Source organism: Ptychodera flava, chromosome 14 (assembly GCF_041260155.1).
Source record: "Ptychodera flava strain L36383 chromosome 14, AS_Pfla_20210202, whole genome shotgun sequence".
Classification (NCBI taxonomy): Eukaryota; Metazoa; Hemichordata; class Enteropneusta; family Ptychoderidae; genus Ptychodera; species Ptychodera flava.
This window is the reverse complement of record NC_091941.1, coordinates 27,570,856-27,597,676: the sequence shown is the minus strand read 5'-3', so window position 1 is coordinate 27,597,676 and position 26,821 is coordinate 27,570,856. Positions and strand designations below refer to the sequence as shown.

Here is a 26,821-nt window from a genome sequence, read left to right as displayed (position 1 = left end):
AAATGCATACATATTTATTTATTGTGTATTCATTAAATTGACTCCTATAGCAACAGGGAATGCTTTGAGGCAACATGAAAGGATAATCTTGTTTATACCACCATGGAAGTAGAACGATGGACCATTTGATATTGGGGTGGGGTCTGGAAGATTTGGGGGAAAATATCAGACGCTGCCTTTGAAAAAATCCTGCCAAGGGTGGCAAAAAAAATAAATCTGTAGGTTTTTGATCAGATTCGAACTCATAATGTATGGTGCCTGTCCCATAGCGAAGACACGACAGTAAACACCGCTCAGCCAAATCCCCACCCTAAAAAAGATCAAAGCAAACAAGTGAAAAAAACTGCACCAATAGTTACTTTCAGTTGTTACTTTTCATTTTTCATAACATCTTTCATTTTTGGCATGCCCTTTAGCCTTTTTCATGATATCTTATTTGATTATCTTTTCCCCGATCTTAACACTGTTATGATTATTATTTTAACTAATACCTTTTCTGTTGTTTTATAGTACCGGTAAATGTACCCCTTTTTTTCAATTTAACAAACCTATATGTAGCAGTGAGATTTAATTGTGCTTCTGCTGCAGTCTCTCCCATGCACCCTGAAACACGCTAGAATACTAAATTGAGCTTGTCCACATAGCTTACACTGATTGTCTGATATCCATTGTTCTTCTTTACAATTTTTGGCAAGTTTTTTGCTCACGTGTTCACACACGTGAGCATATGGTTTAGCCATATCTGTGTGTGTGTGTGTGTGTGTGTGTGTGTCTGTGTGTGTGTCCGTGTGTCTGTATCGCCATTATCTCAAAAACGGCTGAACGTATTTCAGTCAAATTTGGTAGACATCTTCAGAATTCAAATGGCTAGAACTGAAAAGGTTTTGGTGGGCGTGGCTTGCATACTTTTTGTTAATTTGCATAATTAATGATTTTAGAGAAAACAGATATACATTAAAACAACTGCACACAATTTGATGAGATTTGCTACAAATGTTGATCACACCAAGATATATCAGCAGTGGGAACCATTAAGGGGTGACGTGAAGATAGTTGCTAATTTGCATATTTAATGAACTTTCCTAATTAGGGATATATATCCAATTTGACACGATAAAAATTGACCAAACTTGCTACATGTATTGAAGATACTATGATACAATATTATTGAAAGTCATTTAGCATTTTCTCTCAGGTAATTCCTAATTTGCATATTTAATGAACTTTCCTAATTAGGGATATATATCTGATTTGACACGATAAAATTGACCAAACTTGCTACATGTATTGAAGATACTATGATACAATATTATTGAAAGTCATTTAGCATTTTCTCTTCAGGTAATTCCTAATTTGCATATTTAATGAACTTTCCTAATTAGGGATATATATCTGATTTGACACGATAAAAATTGACCAAACTTGCTACATGTATTGAAGATACTATGATACAATATTATTGAAAGTCATTTAGCATTTTCTCTTCAGACAATTCCTAATTTGCATATTAAATGACTTTTCATAATTAGGGATATATATCTGAATTGACTTGATCAAAATTAATGAAACTTGCTATGTACATTAAAGACACTATAATACAATATTATTGTAAGTTAGTAAACATTTTTCCTTCTGCCAATTCCTAATTTACATATTTAATGAACTTTGCTAATTAGGGATATATATCTGAATTGACTGGACCAAAGTTAAAGATACTATGATACAACATTATTGAAAGTCATTAAGCATTTTTTCTTCAGCCAATTCCTAATTTTCATTTTCAATGATATTTTCTAATTGGGGATATATACTGGGATTTACTTGATCAAGTTGGCAAAACATGCTGTGTACATTGATGATTATAACGGGTAAAACAATATCAAAAGTCATTTCACATTTTCATGTCAGCTCATTTATAATTTGCATGTCTAATGAGCTTTCACAGCTCGGCATATATGGCTTGAAGGACTTGGCCAATGGTAATTACACTTGCTATATAAAGTGGAGATACAATGACAGCAGTCAAAGAACTTTAATATTTTTATTTCAGCTTATTACATATTTGTATACTTCATGACCTAATCGGCAGTGATTATTGTTCATTATGTTGATCATAATACTTTCAATGAAGTTGTAAACATGTGGCAAAGGTTCAATTTTACACAACTGCAATATATAATGAAACACGTGAGCATTTTCAGTTCATATCTGGTTGTTGCAATGACAGACCCTGGACGCAATCAGTAAACAGCCACTAATACCAGAACCAGGGATGGAGTCGAATATAGATATCATGAAAAAGGCTGAAGGGCATGCCAAAAATGAAAGATGTTATGAAAAATGAAAAGTAACTAATTGTGCTTCTGCTGCAGTCTCTCCCATGCACCCTGAAACACGCTAGAATACTAAATTGAGCTTGTCCACATAGCTTACACTGATTGTCTGATATCCATTGTTCTTCTTTACAATTTTTGGCAAGTTTTTGTTGCAATGACAGACCCTGGACACAATCAGTAAACAGCCACTAATACCAGAACCAGGGATGGAGTCGAACTGCATCTTTAAAAGCAAAATATTACTCTATGTTTGTTGTTAGAAAAACAAGTATTTCCCATATGGAAAATACAAAACATTTACCATTAATTTTTAAATACCTCTGTTAACAACAAAACGACGCCTTCAATGAGAACTCTGAGTAATGAGCTGACTCTACTGATGAAAAAAGCTAGACAAGTATTGAGTGAGTCAACCACACCACCACTTTTACTTCTGCCACAGTGCTAGCCTAGCTGTGGATTACAGTCACAGTCAATCTACTGAACAGTTTGTGGCTTTACAGCAGTCTGTAATAGATGCTATCACATATTGAAATTTATCACACTACACTTTCAAGATATTTTCTTCTGGCTCCTGGTATTAATCCAGTATTATAACAGCCATAGGAGTACAGCACTCCCCAGATCGGTAAGCTCAGGATTAAATTTTTACAAGTTGTCTCTTGTACAGAAAGTTTAAATTATAGCAAAAGTGTTTATTGCAAACTATTGTTTGTTGCTACTTACACAGAACACTACAAGTTATTTTATCAGAACCACTGACATAATGAACCGTATGTTTGAATATTTGTCACAGTGGGAAAACATTGCTGGCATACCCCCCCCCCGGAATCAAATGGTTCTCCCCTAAAATTGTTGATATCTAGGTATTACGTAAGTACGTCTTCAAACCTCAACACACCTGAGTGGGAGAGTATTCCGAGCATAATGTCGAAGACATGTACTAATCCTCTGTCGTATTGACTGTAGCACCGACTCTACATAGCCACCATGACAAAAAAGGAGGCGCACGGCCCGTTAGCTACAATTACATGTATTACAGCTGCTACGTAAGTGCACGTATATGTTCTTCCATGACTGCTAGTAAAACACAGCATAGTATGAAGGCTCATCGCGAGTGCGCTAAATACCTTTGTGTACCCGCGAAAAGTAAATCACGTGAATGACGAGACTTGACGCAGTATATCTATTGGCCGTTTCTAATCATGTGATTTACGTTGACAACAACATGGCGGAAGGTAAGACACGGAAATATGCACTCATGTCATAATGACTAAAAATTAAATATATCGGTACGAGCGATTTTACAGGTTTTCTTTTCTTATTTTTAAACATCGTTGCTGCAAATCGGTGCTCGAAAATCTTAGATATCGTCAATAATGCAATCGTAAATCTGCATCACAGTTCAATGACAACACTACGTGATTGCTATCCGCTCAGTTCAGTGTTGTGTGTATGTACAGTGTACATAGCTCATTTGTGTGTACAATTACACATGTACGTTGATGTAGCGATGGCACGGTACTTTGCAGCAGTGTTTCGTGTTAAGTTTTCTAGTACTTACTACCAACGCAAGTTTTCGTAGCTCTCCATTAAAGAGTTTTAGATCAACCGTGTTCTCAAATCGCACCCATTTTTGTTTTTTTTTTGCCCATGTTCGCTCAAAATTACATGTAAGATCGCAGTGTGTTGTGTGCCACTACTATTTTTAAAGTTCCCTTACTTAGTTTTATCATGGTTGTGAAAAAAGAGTCTACATCTATGGTTTTATCCATATCAAGTTGAAAATAAGGCTATAATTTCAACTGTTCTAAACCTTACTTTAATACTATGAGACGCTGTGATCGCTTCGTAACATTGCAGCAGTCTGACAATCGAGTATTGAAGGTAACAGTAACACTCTGATTTATAGTGTATTCACATCGACTTTACGTTTTATTCGCCAACATTCATTCCCGCTATTAGATAGCGCCAACACTGTTTTCAGGGTCACACCAGTAGACGTAATAATTCGGGCTCTGGTGTTGTAAAAATTACTATGTCAGCAATTATTTCTTATCCTTTTCGAACCATCCTGCAATTTTCCTTTCCAACTTTTGAGATCCTACAGCCTGACTCTATGATTGACTGAGTCAGCATTTTGATATGATTATGAACATTGATGCATGTGCACATCACCACACTCTATTTTCAGTAGAAGCCTAGCTATGTGAAGAGTTTTTACTGTATTCAATGTGCAAGTCATGTTAGGTCACTTTTCTCAGCTTTTCCAACCTGGCACTTTTCTCCATCTTAAATCGCTCATAGTGTCCGTGAAATAGCAATCATCCAGCTAAACATATCACCTCAAATGACAAATTGTACCTGACAGGACTGGTGATCCTTTAACAGCTTGTGTTAGACCACAGTACCATTTTTATCTTTCATCAACTTTTTATGATTTCATTTGCTAGCATTGGTTACACAAAGACCTCTACTGGCCATTGACACATTTTCAATTTTGCCTGAAACCCTTGTAATTTTAAATTGCTGAATTAGAGAAAAATTGAATGATTTCATTCATAAATCTGTATGAATGTTTTAATCAACAATTCCAGAAAATTGGAATGTTTGAGGAAGTATTTTATTTTCACAAAATATATCATCTTCATATATATCGAATAGTACCTTATAATCATTAATATTTAACTTAAATTAATACCATCACATTTAGCTTTAAATGTCATATTTATTCATGGGCCTGCAAGTGGGACCATTATGGCTAAAATATTTTACAAGGTGACGGCAATTACATTCTGGTAACCTGCATTGTCCCAAACAATTCATGAGTCACTGATTTAGATGATTTTGATGTACATTTCAGTTACAGAACAACCAGCTGCTCCACCAAGTGAATCAAATTTATCAGCGCCACCAGAACCCACTGAGGTAATGTAAAGACTGCCAAGGAACATTTCCCTATGATGTAGTGTACCATATAGCACCGTCCCAGCATGGCATATTATAATTTGAATGTCTTTTCTTTTTGTGGAATGTGTGTGGAAGGACATTGTGTTAGGCAGCTTATGCAATGAAAATACGAATATCAATCATGCGTAACTGTCCATACATGATTCATGCAGTGACTAATTTCTCATGTATATTTAAGAAGACATTTGAAAGCAAAGGCCATGCACTGAATAGCATTCTTAGATAAAGGGTTCAAATGTCACCACTATGATATGACATCAACAAGCATTATGTTTAACACTGCCTCAAATTTTCTGGTTAAAATTTTATGGTGAAATTGAGATTGATGAACCGTGTAAGTTAGTTTACAAAAAATATGCAGTTTATAGATGCAGAGATTACTTTTTTGTGTTGTTCAAGGGCTGAAATTTCTGCCAACATTTCTAACACTCCAACTTCATCCATGGATCATCAGTCAATTAACATAACTGTCAAAACTGTCAAGTTTATAAGGGCAATACATGCCTCAAACTTGAAACATTTAAACCCTTTGCTCAAACTTCCATTTGGAAACTTTAAAAATAAACAGTGCTTTAAACCATGCCCTTTCGAAATCAAGGGTAAAATCAGGGGTCAGCATGCAGAATTTGGCACTAGATAAACAAATTACCGAATACTTGCTGACTAAAAATGGTCACCCTCCCTGTGGTAACTCTATGGGAAAAAGTAAATGTTTGATTTTCACAAAAAGAACTTTATTTACTCCATGCTATTCAAAATGAGTATCCACAAGTGGTAGACCAAAACTTATTCTAAAAGTTTGAAAGTCCATATATCTGTTCCCGAAGTGCATTCTACCAAATAAGAAAATTTCGCAATTTTTTCACAGTTAAAAGGACATGTTGTTTATCAGATTTTTCTGAAAGAAACTTATCCGGAAAGCACCAGAAAACTGACTCAAGTCAGCAGGAAAAGTGAATTATGTGTGCATTGTGTGTGTGAATGAGTGGTCATATGTGTTTAGGGCTTATTAAATTACTCTGAATAATTTTGCCATACTATAAAAAGTTTGTATTCTGTCTTTCTACAACTGTATTTGAGACCAGGTAAACAGACTTATGAAAAACTGAAGGATTTTTTTCTGACTTTGATTACAGCAAAAACCAGAAAATCCTCATGCAGAACACGGCTTGACAGAAAATGTACAAAAGATTATAGCAAATGAGAAAACAGAAGCAGAGAAAACAGCCAGACCTAAGGTTGATCTTCAGTCATTACCGACAAGGGCTTATTTAGACCAAACGGTTGTACCCATTTTATTACAAGCAATGTCAACATTAGCAAAAGAGAGGTAAGGCACATACATATGACTCACTACAATATGAGTAAGAGTTTCATTGATGATTTCATTTCTGGATTTGAAGTGGACATTGAAATTCTACAGTTGATTTACGTGGATCCTTTCAAGTGAAAGTTTGTTCTTGTAAAACATTTCTATTCTGATGAATGTTTCACAACACAAGAAGTAAGAAGTTTTATATAATTCGGTACACATTTCTGGTATCTGACAAATTTGCCAACGTAGTTTTCATGTCACCTACATGTTATTACCATGCCTCTGCCAAGATCGGATACTATGGACAGGTTTAGATTTTCTGTACATTACTTTTTTGTCCATCATGCTCCTATCAACAACATAAATTGCATCGAGACCTCCATTCAGAGAGTTTGTGAAAAACTTCTTTTCTATCTGCCTTTTAAATATAACTGATAAATTAGATATTATGGATGTCAGTTTAATGTGTTCTGTGAATACTTGGTTTCAGTTCTTTGTAATAGAGAAAATGGCTTTTTCAGCGAGTTTGCCATAGTCATATTATCGAAGTACCATGCTGCAGAATACAAAGAATAGCTTGCACTGATTTACAATAGTCATACATGTTCACAATTTTTACCATGTACATTGTCTTCTATCCAGTAGCAGTGCAGATGTTTGAAAATGAAATCACAATTTGAAACATTGTTTTTTTCTTTCAGACCTCCCAATCCAATTGAATTCTTGGCTGCGTATCTTCTGAAAAACAAAGACCAGTTTGAAGGCAAGAATTAGAGAGTATCAACGTAATGTTATGAAGGAGCATCACACACCTATGATTCACTCACCTTCATTATCTTCTCAAAATTGTCGGTACAGATACCTGAATGTTAGGTTGGACCGCCATGCTGGCCAGCAGCTGACCAAAGCACTCAGAATACATAGACAATTAAATAACTATATCATTGTGAGATTCAATTTCGTCAGATGAAAGGAATGTCTTTTTATGTATTTATATTAAGCTTCACATCATATCAGCATCGTAGAATGTTTCCTTAATGCAAAGAGACCAATGAATGTGATCAAAGATCTAGTCATTGGACTGTTATTGCATATATTTTGTTTATGTGCGTTTTTTTTGTGTTCTGACCTGAAGATAGTGATCACTGTATGTGTTTGGGGAAACTTCAAAACACTATGTATTTCTAGTGTAGCCAAGGGATTTAATTTGTAGAATAAAAATTTTATTACTAATGCTGTAAATCTGTTTTTGTGGATTACTCTGCTATAAACCCTCTGGTATTCTGTCTACTTCTGGTAATCCACTTGTCCCCTGCCGACACCTGGCAATTAAGACTGATCATGTTCACAGCAAAATGTCAAAGAACCTTTACCATATTTAGGGAAATGCTAAATTTTCTTTTGGTCATATTCAGAGTTCCTGTTGTACATGCCCGCACTATGAAAAATACCTTTCTTGATGTAAATTGTGTAATTTGAAAACGACCAAGCGCGCCCATAGGATGTTGATGCTGTATTCAACATTATTTTGGTAGGGGTGTTCATTGCTTTTGCTGACAAGGCACTTTTTTCTGAACTTAATTTGTGGAATTTAAAGACTGTTTCTATAGTAGCTGTATTCTGTGTTACTTGCATGTGAACGAAGGAAAATAACACCTCGCATGATCTACAGCTAAACCAGAAATGAAAATTGCCACCCTCTTCAATGCTTGCCTGGTGATGTAAAACTACTCACTTGAGTGGCACATTTCTGTTTACCCCCTTCTTCAGTGCGAGAACCCCTCACAGAAACCACCTCCCTATACTAGTACGTGTTACTACATTTGCAGGTATTTTCCTGTAAGCTCTAACCTAATTTAAGCAATAGTTCCCGCTGCAGGCAGGTATATACCCGTATGAGCTTTTCGTACAATTCAGGATATATAACACAAGCTGATAGGCAAGTGTTATACATTTCCTGACACATTGTAGAAAATGCATGTTGTACAGAGTATGGAGTGCAAATTCTGTTTTTGGGGCTGTATGATCACTGTGAGAAGCCCCAGAGCTGGTGAGGACTATCATTGGTAACAATAGCATTAAAAGTTTCACACTATGTGCACTGGTGGGCACCTCTTCAACATAGGGATGTGAACATTGGGATTTCCTTCAACCGGCCAATGCGATTGGCCCGGACTGCTGTTTTCAGTAATTGGTATAGAAACAACAACAAAAAAGTACTTCAAAAGGTTTGAAAATTTTCATCTTTCTATTAATACCATCATGGGAACAAGAAATTTTTTTATAGTTTACCCTCACAGAACCATTATTTTCATTCTGCATTGAGCCAGGTCTTAAATTTCCATAGACTGTCTGGAAGTAAAAATGATGATTTCATGAATAAACTACATAAAATATGTGGTATTGAATATTAATGGAAACAGCAGTGAAATATGAAAATTAAACTATGCTGCGGTCTGCTGATGGATCGTTTTGTGTATCTTTTCCTGATGAATTTCAGCACAAGGTATTTGCCCACCCAAATGTCTTTCTACTTCCTTAAAACATTGACTATCATCATCAGTAGCTTACGTTATAGAAATTTTGTCATGAAATTAGCAATTTCACCAATAAGGGCTCATATTTGACTGTCACACCCTACTGGTATGCCAACATGACCCCCCTTGCAAAGCTCAATGGAGAAAGCCTCAAATTTGCACAATTTTCCACAGCATGTCCCTGCCATATGTGCTCAAAAGTCAATGCACAACTGTAAGAATCTTCTTTCATGTAACTATTCACTTTACAAACATAGAATTTTTAATCAATATGCAATGACATACAATTTTTAATGAACTTAAGGTTTTGATTTCTAACTCAGGAGGTGAATAATGTCAGTTTTCAAATGCTGTCACTATAAATGTGCCAATTATTACTGAACAGGGTATTACATTGTGAATGAATTGTATCATATAATATTCACAGCCGTGACAGCATCAGTGTTCAACTCAATCATGTGGCACAAAAACTCTTTTCACTGTAAGGTCGTCCTTCCATGCGACTTCAGTCAACAAGAGCTGTATCTCTTTCCAATACTGAAATTCTTTATAAAGTCAAATGCGCACTGACACACAAAATCACACCAGCACCACATGTGTAGCAGGGTGTGCTCACTCATATCTCAACAACTGACAGATCATTGTATTACAAAGACAGACCCATACTCCTTTAGTTATCGATCTGACTGTGTTTTCAATAATGATTTTCAATCACACGACCATTTCTTAGACATGTGGAAAAGTGATTGCAACAGAGAGAAGTTCAAGATGCACCATAGTGAGTCAGCCACTCTGCAGAGACTGTTCACCAAAAGTTAAACTTTATTCATGACAACATGACAGCTGTTGGTGGCTGTCTGAAAAAATGGAATACAGATGAACAGTGATAGTTGCAAACTCACTCTTATACCATCTTATAATTGACAAAAAAATAAGCTAAACTGATATATTGTAGAAACGCTATTTTACAATTAAATGTATAAACAATATCAGAATAAATGTCGTAAAATATGATCAATCATAGATCTATCATGTATCTTTTAGTATTAAATTAGATGTATTAAGAAATAATTCCAAGATCTTTGATAATATTAATACCTGTAAATCAAGGAGTGGTGCTCTTTCTGTCCAACAATTAAAAAAGCAGCTTTTGTGTTTTCAGTTAACTTTGTTCACAGCTACATCTTGGAACCGTCATTAATTGCACAAAGATTAGAGTATTTAGAGAGCTGGCGTGACTGTGAGATTCATATTTTACATTTTTCTACACAACATAACTGACATGATAAAGGAGACTGCCATTTCTGCCGTAATTTTTAAAAGTGATTATTAAAATCAGGTGTGCAATTAGGCCAATAAAAAAGAGTTGTTTCTGGTCAGCGCACACATCGCTTTTGCAAATCAACCTGTTTATTCTGTTACTGTGGAGCAAAGATAACAATGAAGAAAACGAAGGGGTAACAAGATGGGTGCTTTATACAATTTATCTCTTCTCCTAGTATTCAAATAACAAGAATTCAAATGCAACGCATGAAAATTTACAGTTCACTAAATGTTTGGATAGTAAATTGACTAACCATGACTAAAAAAGTTAAAAAATATGCATTACTACCCTATTTTTTGGAAAAAGGCAATAACAAGAAACAATTCTTTTTTTATTTTGTGATCATAAAATATTAGTTACAGTTACTGTAAATTACCCCCATTTACATTATAGGAATATAAATACAATGTTGTTTGCCCAGTAAAATACAATTCTACTGATCTGTTGATTTCAATTTTCAAAATGCTGCTAATCATTTTGATTCTTCTATGAACTGACTGAAACAACCACATGCAGTCAATAAAAAATCCTAAACTGACCTAAATACAGCTCTAAAATTTCAAATAACATTATAAATTTAGTGTCAGAAGCACCTTTCCTAAATAGCTTCTTAAATGAAAGTTTTGTAAATAATTCTTAATTTCCCAATTTCCTAAAATGGCGAGTTTCTACTTTTGAGATATGAAAAGGCAGGGACCTTCACACATGGCATTCACAATGGGTAAGGGAAGAAAACAAAGTTTACAACACAGTAGAAATATGTTGGGTAAAATGTATATTCCCGATAAAAATTTGAACAAAACATACATTGGGCAAAATCATGTACACTGATATTACAATATTTGTGTGCATGTATTACTTTTTACTGACAAATCTGAGCAAACCATGGTTAGGTTTCCAGTGCACAAAATTACACAGATGATGTATCTCTTTTTGAAAAATGTATGTTATGTACATTAGAACATTAAATACTGTTACCATCTGACCATTGAACATAAATTATGAATATTGGCTTTGCCTCTAACAACATGATATGGGTTTTAAAAAAAAAACATGAACTGTGAAGAGATACCCTGAATACATACTGATATAAATATATCTAGAATGTGCTGCTCATTGTTTGATAGTGCAAGCAATCTGAAATATCCCGGACTGGGAATGATCTCTACAGCTATATCCTTGGCTGTCAATGTTATTATAGTATATGAGATTTGCATGTACTACCCTTCCTACTTGCAATGCTTGGTAGCATGAACTCAGGAATGGCTGATTCTAAAAGACACAAGTTATAACAAAGCAGTAGCTCTGAGAAAAGGAAATTACTGATTCCTGCATGCAAGCTGTTTGACTTTGACATTTATCTGAGATATTTCTGCTTTGACTATCTTATGATCACAAGGAAATCGTCTTTTATATTTCTGATTAAGATTTGAAGTGGTCATCTCTGAGAAATTACGATTCTTTAATCATTTTCAATACTTCACAAGCCTATATACAAATTCTGATAACTAGCTCTTACACTAAGACACTATACATCCACTGGAATTCTTGGGATCTTTACCAGTTTGTGCAATGTCTGCTTCTTTGATTGGTTTGATATCTTCCTCTTTCTTTTTATCCTACAGGGTATAAAATGAAATATGTTTAAATCCTTGAACTTGACTCACACATGCACAACAACTGTAAAAGGATGCAATAATTCATGTGAAACTTCTTTACGTGTGCAATGTGATGCAGATTGTTCCAACATTATATCATGGCTTCCTGTTACAGAAGATGTCTTGATCATTTGGGATAGCTTAGGAAGTCATGGATCATTTTGGGATTGCTTGGGAGTCAACAATGCTGAAGTTATTTACATGTTTGTTTTCAAGTTTGTTTTCGTAGTTGTATTCATAATCATATTGGAGTCACTGACAGAAAGTGTCATTTATAGCCTAAGTTTTGGCTACAAAAGACAATTATACTTTGATTTCTAGAAATTAAGTGTCACTATGATATAACATAATACCTAAACATACATATAATTCAACAACTATATCTTGTTCTAGTGTTGAGAGGGAAAATACACTTTCTTTAATTGGAGGAGAGAATTTAAAAGCAACAATCTCTAAAATGACAAGCATACAACCAAAAACTTCAAACTTCAAAATTATTGTACAACTAGTTTTACTTTTGATAAACGAGGAAAACAGTGTTGTATAAAAAATTTTGCATCTGTAAATTATATTATCACAATACTTAACCTTCTATTAATATTGCAAAGGGCACATTTATTGGTGAAACCTGGGCTACAAAACAAGTTATTCATCATGACCACAATTAAAATACAAATAAAAAAACAAATACAAATACAAGAACAACTTTAGAATCATTTGGAGTCAATTTTTGAATTTTATGGTCATACATGATGGCCAGGAAATTAAATCACAGCAGAGAAATATCTCACCTTTTGTTTTTCTGAAGGGGCTCTACTGAGATCAAAAGCATTGTATGTTTCTGCCGTCCATGACGATGAGATACTTGGAGTTGGAAATTCTTCTGGGCTGACAAGACCATACATGGCTTTCTCTTCTAACTCAGGTACTTCCGCTGGTACCTTGTGGAAATAGCTAAATAAAATAAGAGTGCCAAAATTATACATTCCGTACCGTATATGGTTTCCTCCTCAAGAAATACTGTAAAATACTTTGAATTTGCTGCATGCTTTTTCAGCAGTTTTAAGATTTTCACTACAATTAGGTTTTTAATTTAGCTAAAAAGACAACCTAACCACTCTCAATATAGGGAAAAGTTTAAATTAGCAGCTAAAATTCTTAAAAAAGGATGGTAGCTAAAAAGACATGTTTTACATTTATCAGCAAGTTGCCTTGAAGGAGTTTTGCACAAATGAGTGACGACCTAGCAAGATGTAAGGCAAAAAAAAAGAAATGTTTCTGGTCAGCGCACGCGTCACTTGAACAACAGCGCGTCACCCTTTTTTTTCTGTTTGTGGCCGGCAGCCGTGGCTGACACCAAACCGAAATGGCTGAAGAGAAAGACAAAATTCTTTGGGGGGAATGATCAGTGACTGCATGAACAGTATATATGTGACTATATTGATAAAACTATAAAACTGACCCTCCTCCCTCCCTTGAGGCAAAAAAAATAAAAAATAAAAAAATAAAATGCGCGTCACCGCACCATTTTTTAAAGAAAGACCTGACCAGAAACATTTCTTTTTTTTTTTGGCCTAATATAAAACTGAATTGCATAAATTAAACTTTGGGGGATGTCAACAATTGTAACATACTCTAAGAAACAGGAAGGATTCTTGACTATATTTCCAGTATTCTGCTTCTGCAGCTATTTGCACTACTTTTTATATTCAATAATCAGGCAATACTTTTTCCAACACATTTAGACACTACTGATGCTGCCACTTCTATCTGATACAATTTTGTTCAGTTTAAACAATGAAACAATTTTGTGATTGGGCCGAATACATGAAGGCTAGGAATGTTAATTGAATGCACCAAACATGTTTGACACTTTTAAAGTTTACTTTAGGGGAGTAAGAAAATGAGTTGCGGTAAAACTACAGATTTCATCATACCACTGTTTCTAGGATTCACAAACTCTTCATGCAAGATTGTAAGATTGTAAGATTGCAAGATTGTAAGATTCTAAACAGGATATCTAGGCACTGTCAAACACATGTAAAATTTGAAGCATACCTAAACATTTATTACTACAATATCTTGAAAGTTATACCTGTCTTTTTCAGAACAGAAGATACTGTCGGCAAACTTTCCAACTCTGACATGTTGACCTGTAACAACTTACACTGGTTTGCATGATTTAAAGGGGCAGTCCTTAATCCCTGATCTTGGCATCAGAGCTTGTTGACATTGCAATTGGCTATTTACAAGTTATCATTTGTTCTCCTTTAAGATTGTGTCTGTTGAATCAACATGTTCAGAGATAGAGCTGGTATAAAACCTACTCCTTTAAGACCTGTGCTGCTGCAGATTGTCTGGCAGGGAAATCTACTCACTAGATTACAATTTCAATGGAAAACAAAAGGCAATGACACTCTATAATCCTCTTATAGACTAAAACAAACTTGATCCCAGGGATCAAGTCCCTGGCCTTTAACAAGACCTCACATTTATAGCAACTCACATGAATCCATTTTCTCGAGTACTTTTATCCAAATTCCTCTTCACAAGTGGACCAAGTTTCCTAAAGAACAGATGTTCAGCTGGCTTGGCAGTGGAGCCAGGACCCTTTGTTGACGCATAGTCCCTGCACATGGAACTGGCTTTTTCATAAACTGAATTCAAAGTAGAAGTTTGTCACCAACTGTGGCATTTTGTCTCTCATGGTTGTCAACATTTTAAAAATTGGTCTATGCAAGTTACTCTGGGTAATTCTTGAAACGATCCATCAAATTTCACAAGTGAAGGATTGTTACCAGGATTTCTGACATTGTGAACTTTTGCTGTTGACTACTTCAATGAAAGAGACCAGATGTTACATATCTGTTAATCTATGAACAGTTCTCGTAGATTCTCTTTCATTTAAAGGTCACCACACCACAGAACACTTTGGAATGTGTCATTATTTGCAAACTTGAAAAAGAAATGTCAGTCTGGGCAGCTGAAATTCTGAGAGCACTGCTTCCTGAAGTTGCTATGAACTGGCCTGACACTTCACATTTGTAGATTTTTCAAACTTACATTTTTCACTTTCCTGCAGAGCTTTGATAGAGTCTCCACATTTCTCTTTTTCAAGCAGTGTTACTCCATTAAAACAGTGTGCCTGAAAGAAACAGAAACACAAGTACAATATTTTGCCGTCTAGGCATTATATAAGAACATGGATAAACAATTCAAAAATCAAATTCTGCCAAAGATTTCATAATTATGGAAAATTTGTATTGAAAGTTTACAAAAGTGTAAACTTCAACACAATGGAGACTCTGATGTTTATCATAGCAGCATACAACAGTATTACATGTACAAGGCTTGTTTTCTGTTGAGTTTGTTGTCAATAAATCTTTCTACAGGTGTTACAGTTCTCAATGACCTGGCTGAATAAGGTTCAAAGTATACCCTATCTTTTCAGCAAACTTTGAAATCAAACTATCTTTCCAAATATGTCATCTGTTCAATGCCCAGAAACAGCCTGAATATGGATAATTATTTTTTTAAGTATCAAATTACTTTCTGTGAATTATTGGTAACTGTTATAGGTGCAAACAGGATTTTCAACAAACCAGGGCAAAAAGGGATTTGATAGTACATTATCCTAAGTTTGAGTGGTTCCTAATATAAATCAATTTGACATTATTATATCTGAAGAGTTCTGATACAAATTTGGGCAGCCATTTTCCATTCAACAAATCTGGACATAATACTTACATAAGCCATGTAGAATAAATATTTCAGTTGTAAATATTTTCTCCACTTTCCGACCAGTGATACTTCCAATGGTGCAAGTGAACTGTCTGCATTTCTGAAAACCTTGGCTGTTTCATAGGCTAGAGCTGATATTAGGTTGGAACTGTGTTTCAATTCTACTGCCCTGGCAACAGTGACTGAAAATTGATGTAAATAATATATTTATGATGTCAACTAACAAGATTAAAGTGTTTTTCACAATTTAAATCTTTGACACAATACCTTAAGTGTTAAGTGCAATAAATGACCTGAAATAACTGCACCCTGTCCCAATATGCCAACAAGTCTGTTGCTATATTATCACTTACTGAGAGACAAAAATTGTCACTCATTGAAATTTCACTAACAAGAAATTTTTTGACAATGATTATCAACCCTACATCCCTGCCAACTTAATATAAATATATATTTAAAAAATGGACAGTGTCTTTGGAAAAGTTAGTGCAGCTTGTGAGTTATCATTCAGGTTGAACTTACCTTCTTGGGCTTCTGCAGTACACTGCTCAATGTATGCTACTAATATCCTACTGTCTAAATCTTCACCTTTCTCTGGCGTATTCAGCAATTTACCGACCAAACTTTCCTGTTAATAAAAGTAAACAATCCTGTTAAGTGTTGTTTTGATGCAATGTTGTGTATTCCTCCACTGTAGACATTTTTTACTTCATCAATGTGAATGAAAATTATTATCTGTGCAAAACTTAATGTGGAAAATATTGATGTGAAAGATAATATTGCGGTGTGTCCTACCATTTGGAATATTATGAAATTACAATATCTGAATGTCCTTGGTCTGTTGAAAATCAATTCGTAAACATGCATATGCCACCACATGGTTGGAATAGGTACAAGAGTTCATCAACAGTTAAATCTTGCTATTATTACTACTCTAAACTTCCAAGTTACACAAGGGTGAGATAAGTGATGGAAAGCACTCCTTGATAGAATTACGGTGCAGTTATTATTAAGTGCAAGTGTTTTAGAAGTTGAGAAGGAAAGATTACATGAAATAGCATGATATATTCAACCTGTATTACCTTAACAAAAGTGAAAATGCCAGATGCAGTCCTCAAACATGAATGCACTTCTTTGGCTTCATCCATGCTCACCCTGGAAGTGTGAAAAAGACACATGAATATCATCCAAGTACACAGAGTGAGACATCTTAGCCTACCATACTCCTGCATCCTTTACAATGAAGCAGTTGATGTGGCTGTGATATTGATGTTCAAGGATGCAACTGTTATTTCTACACTACATCTAATCAAGACTCATCATTCCAGGATATTGTCATACTCAAAAAATTACCTGTCAGCCACAATTTCTTTAAGAATTCAAACAATGTGTGAAATTTTAAAAGAAGTCTGTCATTATGAAAGAAAGGTTGTCCTCCAGTCATTGTCACTATTACATTAGTCAAACTACACATAAAGGACACAAGAACTTGTCAAGTGTTTGTCGCTAACAATATCAACATATCTGTACTTTGAGGTATACTGAGGTGTTGTTCGAACATACTCATGGTGGAACTATGGTATATCCATGGTAAACTGATCATCACATATGGGTGAGTTTTGAAAATAATAATGTAAAACATGAATAGCATTGGTATGATTTCATACGACACAGAATAATTAATATAGTGAAAGAATATCAAGCAGCCCTAACTATTGAAGAGTCACCTATCAGTTGATGCAGACTTACTCTTCTTTTGAACCAGCCAACATGGCTGCATGTTTGGTATACCATAGACCAATGTTGACCAGCATATGGCACATCTCAAAGACAACATCCTGCTGGGCGCTGTGAAAATTTAGGAAAGAAGAGTTATCATTATTACTCTAGGGGTTCACTTACACTGCAAAATCAAGAAAACATAATTTACCATTCCGAACTGTCATATTCAATATCAGATATTTTTGCACTGCATTTACCTAACTATTAGCGATTTTTCAGAAAATAATTATGTACTGTTCATACACTTGACTTGAGTTCTTGAAAAATTATTGATACAATAGGCTGACATTCTTAAGCAGTTTGAACCCTTCACCCTTCGAGTTGCAAACATGCTGGTACATCCATAACATCCAAGGGCCAGTAATGGTAACTTTTGATGATTTTTTCATTATTTTTATTTTGTATGTCAATTGCAACTTCTTATTCTACTCCCCGAAGAATGTTAAAACACCCACTATTACTAATAAGCTTGTTAGCGTCTATTTGTGTAAAATGCATTGTTATTGTTTACATTTGACTTCTGGTCCAGACCAGAAGTCACTTTTCAACAATAACAATGCAGTTTACACACATATTGACAGCATTGAAAAGCTGAACACTGTTTAATCAACATGTTTTGGGAAGTAGAACAAAGATTTATGGTTCACATGAAAAACTAGAGTGGTAAAAAAAAATTATCAAAAGTTAGCATTACTGGTCCTTTAAGTAAATGGTACAAACTTAAAACATAGACAGAAGAATGGGTTAAGGTGCAAATGGTATCATGAGTGGGACAAACCTCTTGAGAGATTACTACCACTAAGCATTCCATATATGTATAAGTTGGTCTTACCTTGGTTCATAACCCTTCAGAGAATTTGTCCATTTGAAATTCACACTGTATCTTAGCTTGCTCTCGCCACCTTTTTCATCACATGCCTGTTGGAAACCTTGCAGGAGGGAGAAGTAGTTTTCCACAGCTGACTTCAAACTGCTCACTGCAATATTAGGGTTGCTCACTATGTCCAGCAGCTTGCTACGTGCTTCCCTTAAATCACTGAAATGCATGAGTAGACACGATGATGAAAGAACAGATTACTTTAAAGCTCAATTATTAGCTCAAACTTTTGATGTATTTCCATTTAATTCTCAATTAATGTGACAACACCGACATTGCATATTGTACACAGCATGTATTCATTTGCATAATCTTGCTTCTACTGTTTATGTTAATACTTTCATTCTTAATGGCTGCATTCACAAACACTCTAGAGTAGGGATTCCAAAAAATGTTCTCGGATTTTTTCAAATACCCCCCCCCCCCAACAAACTCACAAAGTGTTCAAGTTCCCCCTTCTGACTTGCCATAATTTTGTAGTAATATTTGGTAATCAATGGATAGGGTAATAGGTATGTTCCATTTTTTACATGGTGCCTATGATTTGAAATACACATACGTAGTGGGTTCTACAGCCTATCCATAGACACCTCCACTATTTTAGACTCACTACACTACAGACTACAGTAGCATACACATGATTGATACAGAATACATGTACAGAATAGCATCCCAGGAGTAAAGGCGCTCGAACATACACACTGCAATATTGGCAAAGCCTTTGCAGTGAATGCCAGGTCCAAATTTCTCTGCTTCCGAGACTCGGCACAACGGTACATAACATTGCTGAAATGTCCGAAGCCAATGACTCAAGCACCCGTGATAACATCAATCGCTGGATGGAGGGATCAGGAAGGAGTCGTAGACGACAGAGTCTACACCAAGCATTCGAAACGAGTGTGTGAATGCACGTATATCTAATCAGTGGGTTACAATAGCATGCAAACTTCAGATCCGAGGTACACTCACCTACATATCTTGTTGGCAGGTCCTGTGGAAGCGACTGCTCCAAGGTCGAAATTCTGCCTAGCTGTCGCTTTTATAGGGTTTCTGTGAAACCAATGCGCCATTTTGTTTAGTTTTTCGTGACGGTGATGTCATCTTCGATACCGCCCTCTCTCGACGACCTTTTAATGACCTTACAAATCAAATGTTGTTTGTATTGTCATATGGTCCCAAGAAGCGTCTTGTTGCGTGTCTCCCGTTCTGTAGTTATTCGGCAATATTCGAAAATGTCGTCTGCTGGCGAGCAAAATGTGGCTCCGATAGCGAATGATGGTGCAGGAGAAGCTCCCGGTGCATCAAAAGACAGGAAAATGGCTGGAAAAGCAGAAATCCTTGCAGAACTCGAGGGTCGTGGCTTTGACATCTGCACAGTGGAACATCCCGAGGCATGTGTCCCACGGTTATACTTGTTGGGTTGCAATTCCGCTCTGCGCTACGCCTTGTGTAAACACGTGTATATACATACATCTATCGGCCGCATAGGCGCAGAGTGGAATTGCAGCCAACAAGTAACTTTGAATTCTTCTTGTACATGTGGGGAGGTAATAATTCACTACCCCATTGTAAATGAAACTTGAAAGTATGCGTGGCATATATTATTTACAAGTTTACCCAATTAGAGATTTTGCCTTAATTTCACAGATGCGTTATTGCATACACTACAAGTACGTAAATTTAGTGCTATCGTGAGACTGCAATAATTTAAATACAATACAAAATAGTAAACTATTACTCAATTGACTCGTTTACAAGATTCCTCTGACCATGGAGGCTATACCTCCGTGATGCTTCAACGATGAAGCTGTACAACAAAGTTATGATAGCAGTGGTACCTAGTAGTAGTAGTTGTAGTAGTAGTAGAAATACCATAGTATTGTTGTTGTTAATTGCTATTTTTGTGTATTCCCATATAAATATTTCGTATAAAATTGTAACTCTAAATTCAAACATTGAAAATATGAAAGTTTTAAACTCCATAGATATTCCCAATGCTGGTGTTTCTCTTGAGCAAGGCCTTTGTTAAATGTAGTTTTCAGTGTTTAATACAGGTACAATCAACAGTCAAAAGGGCAAGCCCATTGCAAAGGGACAAAGGTTCAATCTTGCCACCATGAAATATAAAGTCATCTTATACGTTCATGTAATTTGCTCTGACCAACAGGTTTTTACAGTGGAGACCATGATGCCTCACCTTCAAGACATAAAAGGTATTCCAGCCAAGAACTTCTTCCTTAAAGACAAAAAGAAGAAGAGACTATGGCTGCTCACCACTCGCTTTGACAGGGAAGTTAACTTGGCAAAAGTTGCTAAAGAAGTTGGAGGGTCGGGTGGTTTTCGTTTTGCAGATGAATCAATCATGGTTGAAAAGATCGGTGTTGGCCAGGGTTGCGTCACCCCTCTTGCACTGTACAATGACAAGGACAAAGATGTACGATTCTTGCTGGACAGTGACCTTGTCCATGGTGGGCATGAACGTGTCTTCTCTCACCCAATGGTGAATTCTGCATCTACAGGCATCAAACCAGAAGATTTTGTGAAATTCATGGAGTCTACCGGTCACACTCCAATTCTAATCAATTTTGAAAACCTCTGATTATTTTGTATTGTGTGCCAAAGTCTGTCATCAAAGATTGAGGTCACAGAAGAGAACCATTTGACTTTTAACCCTTTCAGTCTCTCTGTATAGTTTCAACCCTTGTTGGAAAGTTCTGGTTTAATTCAACATACACAGGGTTAGGGTAAATCATTTAATTTTTGGGTGGTCATAGGACCAGCATCAGGGTACATCTGTAGTTCTTCAAAGTTGTTTGGTAGTCCTTCAAACAGTTTTATCATACACGTCCATTAATGTGAATTTGTTTGCTTGACCACCATATTGTCAATTTCATTGGTTTGAGCAAATTATTTGGTGATGCCATTTATTGGACCAATGGATTTTCTCAACCTTCGAAGAAAGGATTGAAGAGCAGCCATAGAACATTTGAGGAGCAAAAGACCCAATCAGGGTACAGCCCAAGTACAGTTTTACTTTTTAAAATAGAAATTAGGTCTTTTAACTATGGTACTTCTTTTATTACAATAAAATGTTTTACTGTAAAATAATCCACAATATAGGTGTAGTGAAAATATAAGTATAGATTCTTGTTGGTCTGACATGTCATTTGGTTCTCCCTGTGAACATGTTCAATGCAAATCCACATACAAATAAGTGCGTCTTTGAGATGTACAAAGTACATGTTCTCAATGGATGATTTTGTCAGCAGCAAATAAAACAAGATCAGATTTATTTTACCATACAACTTGTCCACTTGTTTAATTTGTTAATGTGCAAGATGATGTATCATCTATAGTTCACTACATTTTCAAAATCTAGTGTTAGAAAAAACCAAAATATTTAATTCAACAATCAAACTTCAGGAGAGTGTCACAGGGAAACATTTGTGTGTTTGTGGAACATAGTAACAAAGTATTTCTAGTTGTATTATACGATTCAACTAAATGTGTACATACTATTAAAGAATGATGCAATTTTTAGCTCCCATAGCCATATGTATATATGGCAATGGAAGCTATTCTTATAGGCTAGGGAAATGTCTGTATGTATGTTTGTCTGTATGTCTGTATGTCTGTGTCTGTCCGTCAACATCAAAAACTCCAAAACCGCTGTACATTTCATCTTGATATTTGGTGTGTACATGGATGATGGGCTGTAGATGAGATTTTGTTCAAATGAAGTTGTCATTGCCAAAAATATGCAAATTAAGGGAAAAAATGTAAAAACAGTCAAAATTGAAAAAACTCAATAACCACTGAGCAGATTACATGAAAAATTAGCATGTAAGTACTTTGGGCTGACATGAAATGATTGTGCACATCTTGGGTCAGTATCTTGGACTTGCTATTTTTCATGATTTTTTTGTAATTTCTCTCATTTTTGTCAAAAAATCTTCTTCTCTGAAACCACAAGTCCGATTGATTTGAAACTTGGTATGGAAGTGCATAGGAGTGACCTTTCCCAAATTTGGGCAAATCGTGGTGAAATTTGCATATTTTAGTTTACACGTCCATAGACTCCCATGTATAAGGCAGATCTCCATAGACTCCCATGTATAAGGCCACAAAAAATAAAAATTTAGTTTCTCATCATATTCATATTGCAAAAAGGATGCAGTGACACAATTTTAGTCCCCATGGATGAAGTCCAGTGGGCTTATAGATTGAGTCATGTCTGTCTGTTCATCCATCCGTGAGTCCATCCGTTCATGCAGATATCTCGGATATTTTGACAAAATGTCACGTGACCTTGGTGACCTTTGACCTGAAATATACATATTTGTCCATTACTCAGTAACCACAAGTGGTACACCTTCATATATGGTATGATGGGACACCTTATGACGCCACATATTGTACCTCATTAATTATGCACATATCTATTTTGAGCGAGCCAATAGAGCTAGAGGTCTGATTTTTGGTATATAGGGATAACTTAGCAATTCAATTTTTTTGACAAAATGTCACATGACCTCGGTGACCTTTGACCTCAAATATACATATTTGTCCATAACTCAGTAACCACAAGTGCTACACCTTCATGTATGGTATGATGGGACACCTTATGACGCCTCATATTGTACTTCATTTATTATGCGCATATCTAATTTGAGTGAGCCAATAGAGCTAGAGATCTGATTTTTGGTATATAGGGATAACTTAGCAATACAATTTTTTTGACAAAATGTCACATGACCTCGGTGACCTTTGATCTCAAATATACATATTTGTCCATAACTCAGTAACCACAAGTGCTACACCCTTCATGTATGGTATGATGGGACACCTTATGACGCCTCATATTGTACTTCATTATTATGTGCATTTCTAATTTTGAGCGAGCCAATAGAGCTAGAGGTCTGATTTTGGTATATAGGGATAACTTAGCAATACAATTTTTTTGACAAAATGTCACGTGACCCCAGGACCTTTGACCTCAAATATACATATTTGTCCATAACTCAGTAAGCACAAGTGCAACAGCCTTCATGTATGGTATGATGGAACACCTTATGACGCCACATATTGTACCACATTTATTATGTGCATATCTAATTTTGAGCGAGCCAATAGAGCTAGAGTTCTGATTTTTGGTATATAGGGATAACTTAGCAATTTTTTTGACAAAATGTCACGTGACCTCGGTGACCTTTGACCTCAAATATACATATTTGTCCATAACTCAGTAACCACAAGTGGTGCACCCTGATGGGACACCTTATGACGCCACATATTGTACCTCATTAATTATGTGCATATCTAATTTTGAGCGAGCCAATAGAGCTAGAGGTCTGATTTTTGGTATATAGGGATAACTTAGCAATACAATTTTTTTGACAAAATGTCACGTGACCTCGGTGATCTTTGACCTCAAATATACATATTTGTCCATAACTCAGTAACCACAAGTGCTACACCCTTCATGTATGGTATGATGGGACACCTTATGACGCCACATACTGTACCTCATTAATTATGCACATATCTCATTCTGAGCAAGCCAGTAGAGCTGGATGTCTGATTTTGGTATATAGGGATAACTATAGGAGAGAAATTTGTTTGACCAAATGTCATGTGACCTCGATGACCTTTTACCTAAAATATATGTTAATGTCAATAAATAAGTAACCACAAGTGCTATGTCCTTTGTATTCAGTAGGATGGGAGACCTTATGACAACACACGCTTTACCTCATTAATTATGTACACATCTAATTCTGGGCAAGCGAATAGAGCTATAGATCTGATTTTTTGGCATATAGGGATTAATTAGCAATATAATTTTTTTTTCAAAATGTCATGTGACCTCGATGACCTTTGACCTTGATTATACATATATATGCATATCTCAGTAACCACAAGTTCTATACCCTCCAATTTTGATAGGATATTAGACCTTAAGATGTCACATCTTGTACCTCATTTATAATGCGCATATGTATTTCTTGGCTGGCCAATACTGCTAGAGGTCTGATCTTTTTTCCTGATTTAGAACCATAACTTAGACATGCCTCATGTGTTTCAAATTGGGAACAACGACATAGACCTATGTGCCCATAGATCTCAACATATACACTCCAGTGATACTTCTTAATGACCACATTTTCCTGCCCCATCAAGACTAATACTCCTATTACAGGTGGGGACTATGTCATTGTAAATGACTTTTTGACTTAATGGTTGTATCACAGTATTCAATATATCTAATTCTGTATTTTTTCCATTTTATATTCTGAATAAATACATTAAACATATTTCACTGTCTCCAGTACATTACATTTAAGTATTTTCACTTCATGCACTTTATCCCTTTCACACATGTTCAAATATCTGACCAGAGAACAAACACTAAATAGTCCAGGATGGGAGCTACAGTGTCATTGACGCTATTTTTTCTAGTGGTGTTTGATTTTAACTGTTTATTTAGAAGTTGCATGACACATAGAGACAAGCTATTTCTACAATCTCCAAAACTGAGATACATCCCACAGAAATGAATTTTTTGCAAAGTCTGGTATTTCTAGGCTCTCCATCAGGAGATTTGAGCCAGAGTCTCACCACCAGACTTTAAGACATCCTTGTTTCAAAAGGGTGGGCTGACCTTTACTCAAGGTCAGTATTGACAAAATATTATATTCATAATTTTACGTCAATTTATTTTCAATTTATGCACACAATGCCAATTGCTTGATAATGTGTTCAATGGAAGAGGATCCTCAAACCACTTCATTAAAGTCGGTATTGCTCCATGTCAAGTATTTCTTGGATGAATTCGTAATTTGTAAAACAACTCAATCTTCTTGGCCTGTTTTGCATCAGTGGAACGTTGAGCTACAATAGCAAGATGCCAAATTAACTTGAGGATTTTGATATCTACTGGGGCAGTCTACCTGATTCTCCTCCGTTGAACACAATTTCATGGTTGATTTCATCACTCATTAATACCAACATATCATAATACTTGTTTATCAGTAATGCCAACCATTTTGTTTCGTTTTTTACCCTCAAGAGGAATCTGTACACAACGATTTCAGTACATGTATTTACAAGTGTGGCAGATGACAGAATATATTTAATACTAACTTAAACAAATCTTTATTGGGGCATTCCCAGCAATATATGTACTAAATATTGAACAAATGGTCCAGTGGTCATATGAGAAATTCTAAACACCAAAAAGTTAAAGGGCAATTGATGCCTATAGACTGCCATCCATGATTACCTCCATATGTTAACCACGTCCTTAAAAGTGAGTCTAACATTCAAAATGGCATTGACCTGTTCCAACTGTCAGAAAAACAGAAAATAGCATAGCACAGAATCATAAAAAAGTAGTAGGGCTAAATAATGGAAGATAGACTTTTAGTCAAAGGCAATTATCCAATCTAAAAGAAGCAAAATTAAAATGTGTGGCACAGCAGGTTTTCCTTTTCAAAGAAGAGATAACTATTACTGTACCATAGATCCTTTAGTATAGGTGGCCAAGGTCTGAGAACTATAGAAACTGTTTACATGCATGAAGTAATCAGCCTAAAGACCGCCCTCTATAACAGTTAGACTGCCCCCTATAACAGTTGTATAAATGGGCTTAACTATCATATCATCTTGTGATGCAAGAGGTTTCTCTCATATCTCTCTTTCCATTCCATTTAATAAAATGTTTGGAGACCAATGCCACTGAATTTAACATCATATAAGCTATAGCAATTAATCCTTTCCTATATCTGACACCATGGCATGCAATAAACAATGAATGCTGACATTTATTCAAGAATATCTAATGTAGTATAAAAAATGAAAATGACTTATGCGCTGACTTTTCATCAGCTTTGTCCAATCCTATTCTTTGTGGTGGGCTAGATAAACATATATCCAGACAAAGATGGAACATATCGAAACAAATTTGTATGAAGTTGAAACTATCCTGTGTCCCCCATGGTAAAATAGTGTAATTGCGTTTATGGCCATAGCAACTATATGTCACAATTTTTAATGATTACACAATCACCAGTCATCAAGGTGTGAAAGGAATGAACTCTTGTCTTCACAGTTTGTGTACAGTTATACACATGTGCAATGTTTTTAATCAGTCCTGAAACGAAATATTATGCAAGTAAGCAATCATGCATATTGCACAACCAAATGAAATGTACTTTATGAAGTTATTTTGAGTTTTGAGTTTGGTTAGCAGATATCTTTCTATTTTGGTGGAATTCCTGAC

At 35.5% G+C, this 26,821-nt stretch overlaps 3 protein-coding genes across 3 annotated transcripts; 2 read left to right on the top strand and 1 right to left on the bottom strand.

Annotated features, from left to right (window-relative positions):
- Window positions 1-3,460: 3,460 nt before the first annotated feature.
- Window positions 3,461-7,863, top strand: LOC139149988 (protein dpy-30 homolog). Its single transcript, XM_070722124.1, has 4 exons — window positions 3,461-3,574; window positions 5,200-5,264; window positions 6,443-6,636; window positions 7,323-7,863. Exons 1-4 carry the CDS (start codon window positions 3,499-3,501, stop codon window positions 7,393-7,395), a joined length of 408 nt encoding a protein of 135 aa, XP_070578225.1. The 5' UTR covers window positions 3,461-3,498; the 3' UTR covers window positions 7,396-7,863.
- Window positions 7,864-11,826: 3,963 nt separating this feature from the next.
- LOC139149986 (BRO1 domain-containing protein BROX-like) lies at window positions 11,827-19,669 on the bottom strand. The gene is made up of 10 exons (XM_070722122.1): window positions 19,510-19,669; window positions 18,496-18,699; window positions 17,631-17,729; window positions 16,964-17,036; window positions 16,404-16,509; window positions 15,888-16,063; window positions 15,204-15,285; window positions 14,647-14,797; window positions 12,932-13,094; window positions 11,827-12,101 (listed from the first exon to the last, which is right to left on the bottom strand). The coding sequence occupies exons 1-10, from the start codon at window positions 19,608-19,610 to the stop codon at window positions 12,003-12,005; spliced, it is 1,254 nt and encodes a 417-aa protein (XP_070578223.1). The 5' UTR covers window positions 19,611-19,669; the 3' UTR covers window positions 11,827-12,002.
- A 24-nt stretch (window positions 19,670-19,693) lies between these two features.
- On the top strand, window positions 19,694-21,322 carry LOC139149987 (prolyl-tRNA synthetase associated domain-containing protein 1-like). Its single transcript, XM_070722123.1, has 2 exons — window positions 19,694-19,931; window positions 20,708-21,322. Exons 1-2 carry the CDS (start codon window positions 19,710-19,712, stop codon window positions 21,137-21,139), a joined length of 654 nt encoding a protein of 217 aa, XP_070578224.1. The 5' UTR covers window positions 19,694-19,709; the 3' UTR covers window positions 21,140-21,322.
- Window positions 21,323-26,821: the final 5,499 nt, after the last annotated feature.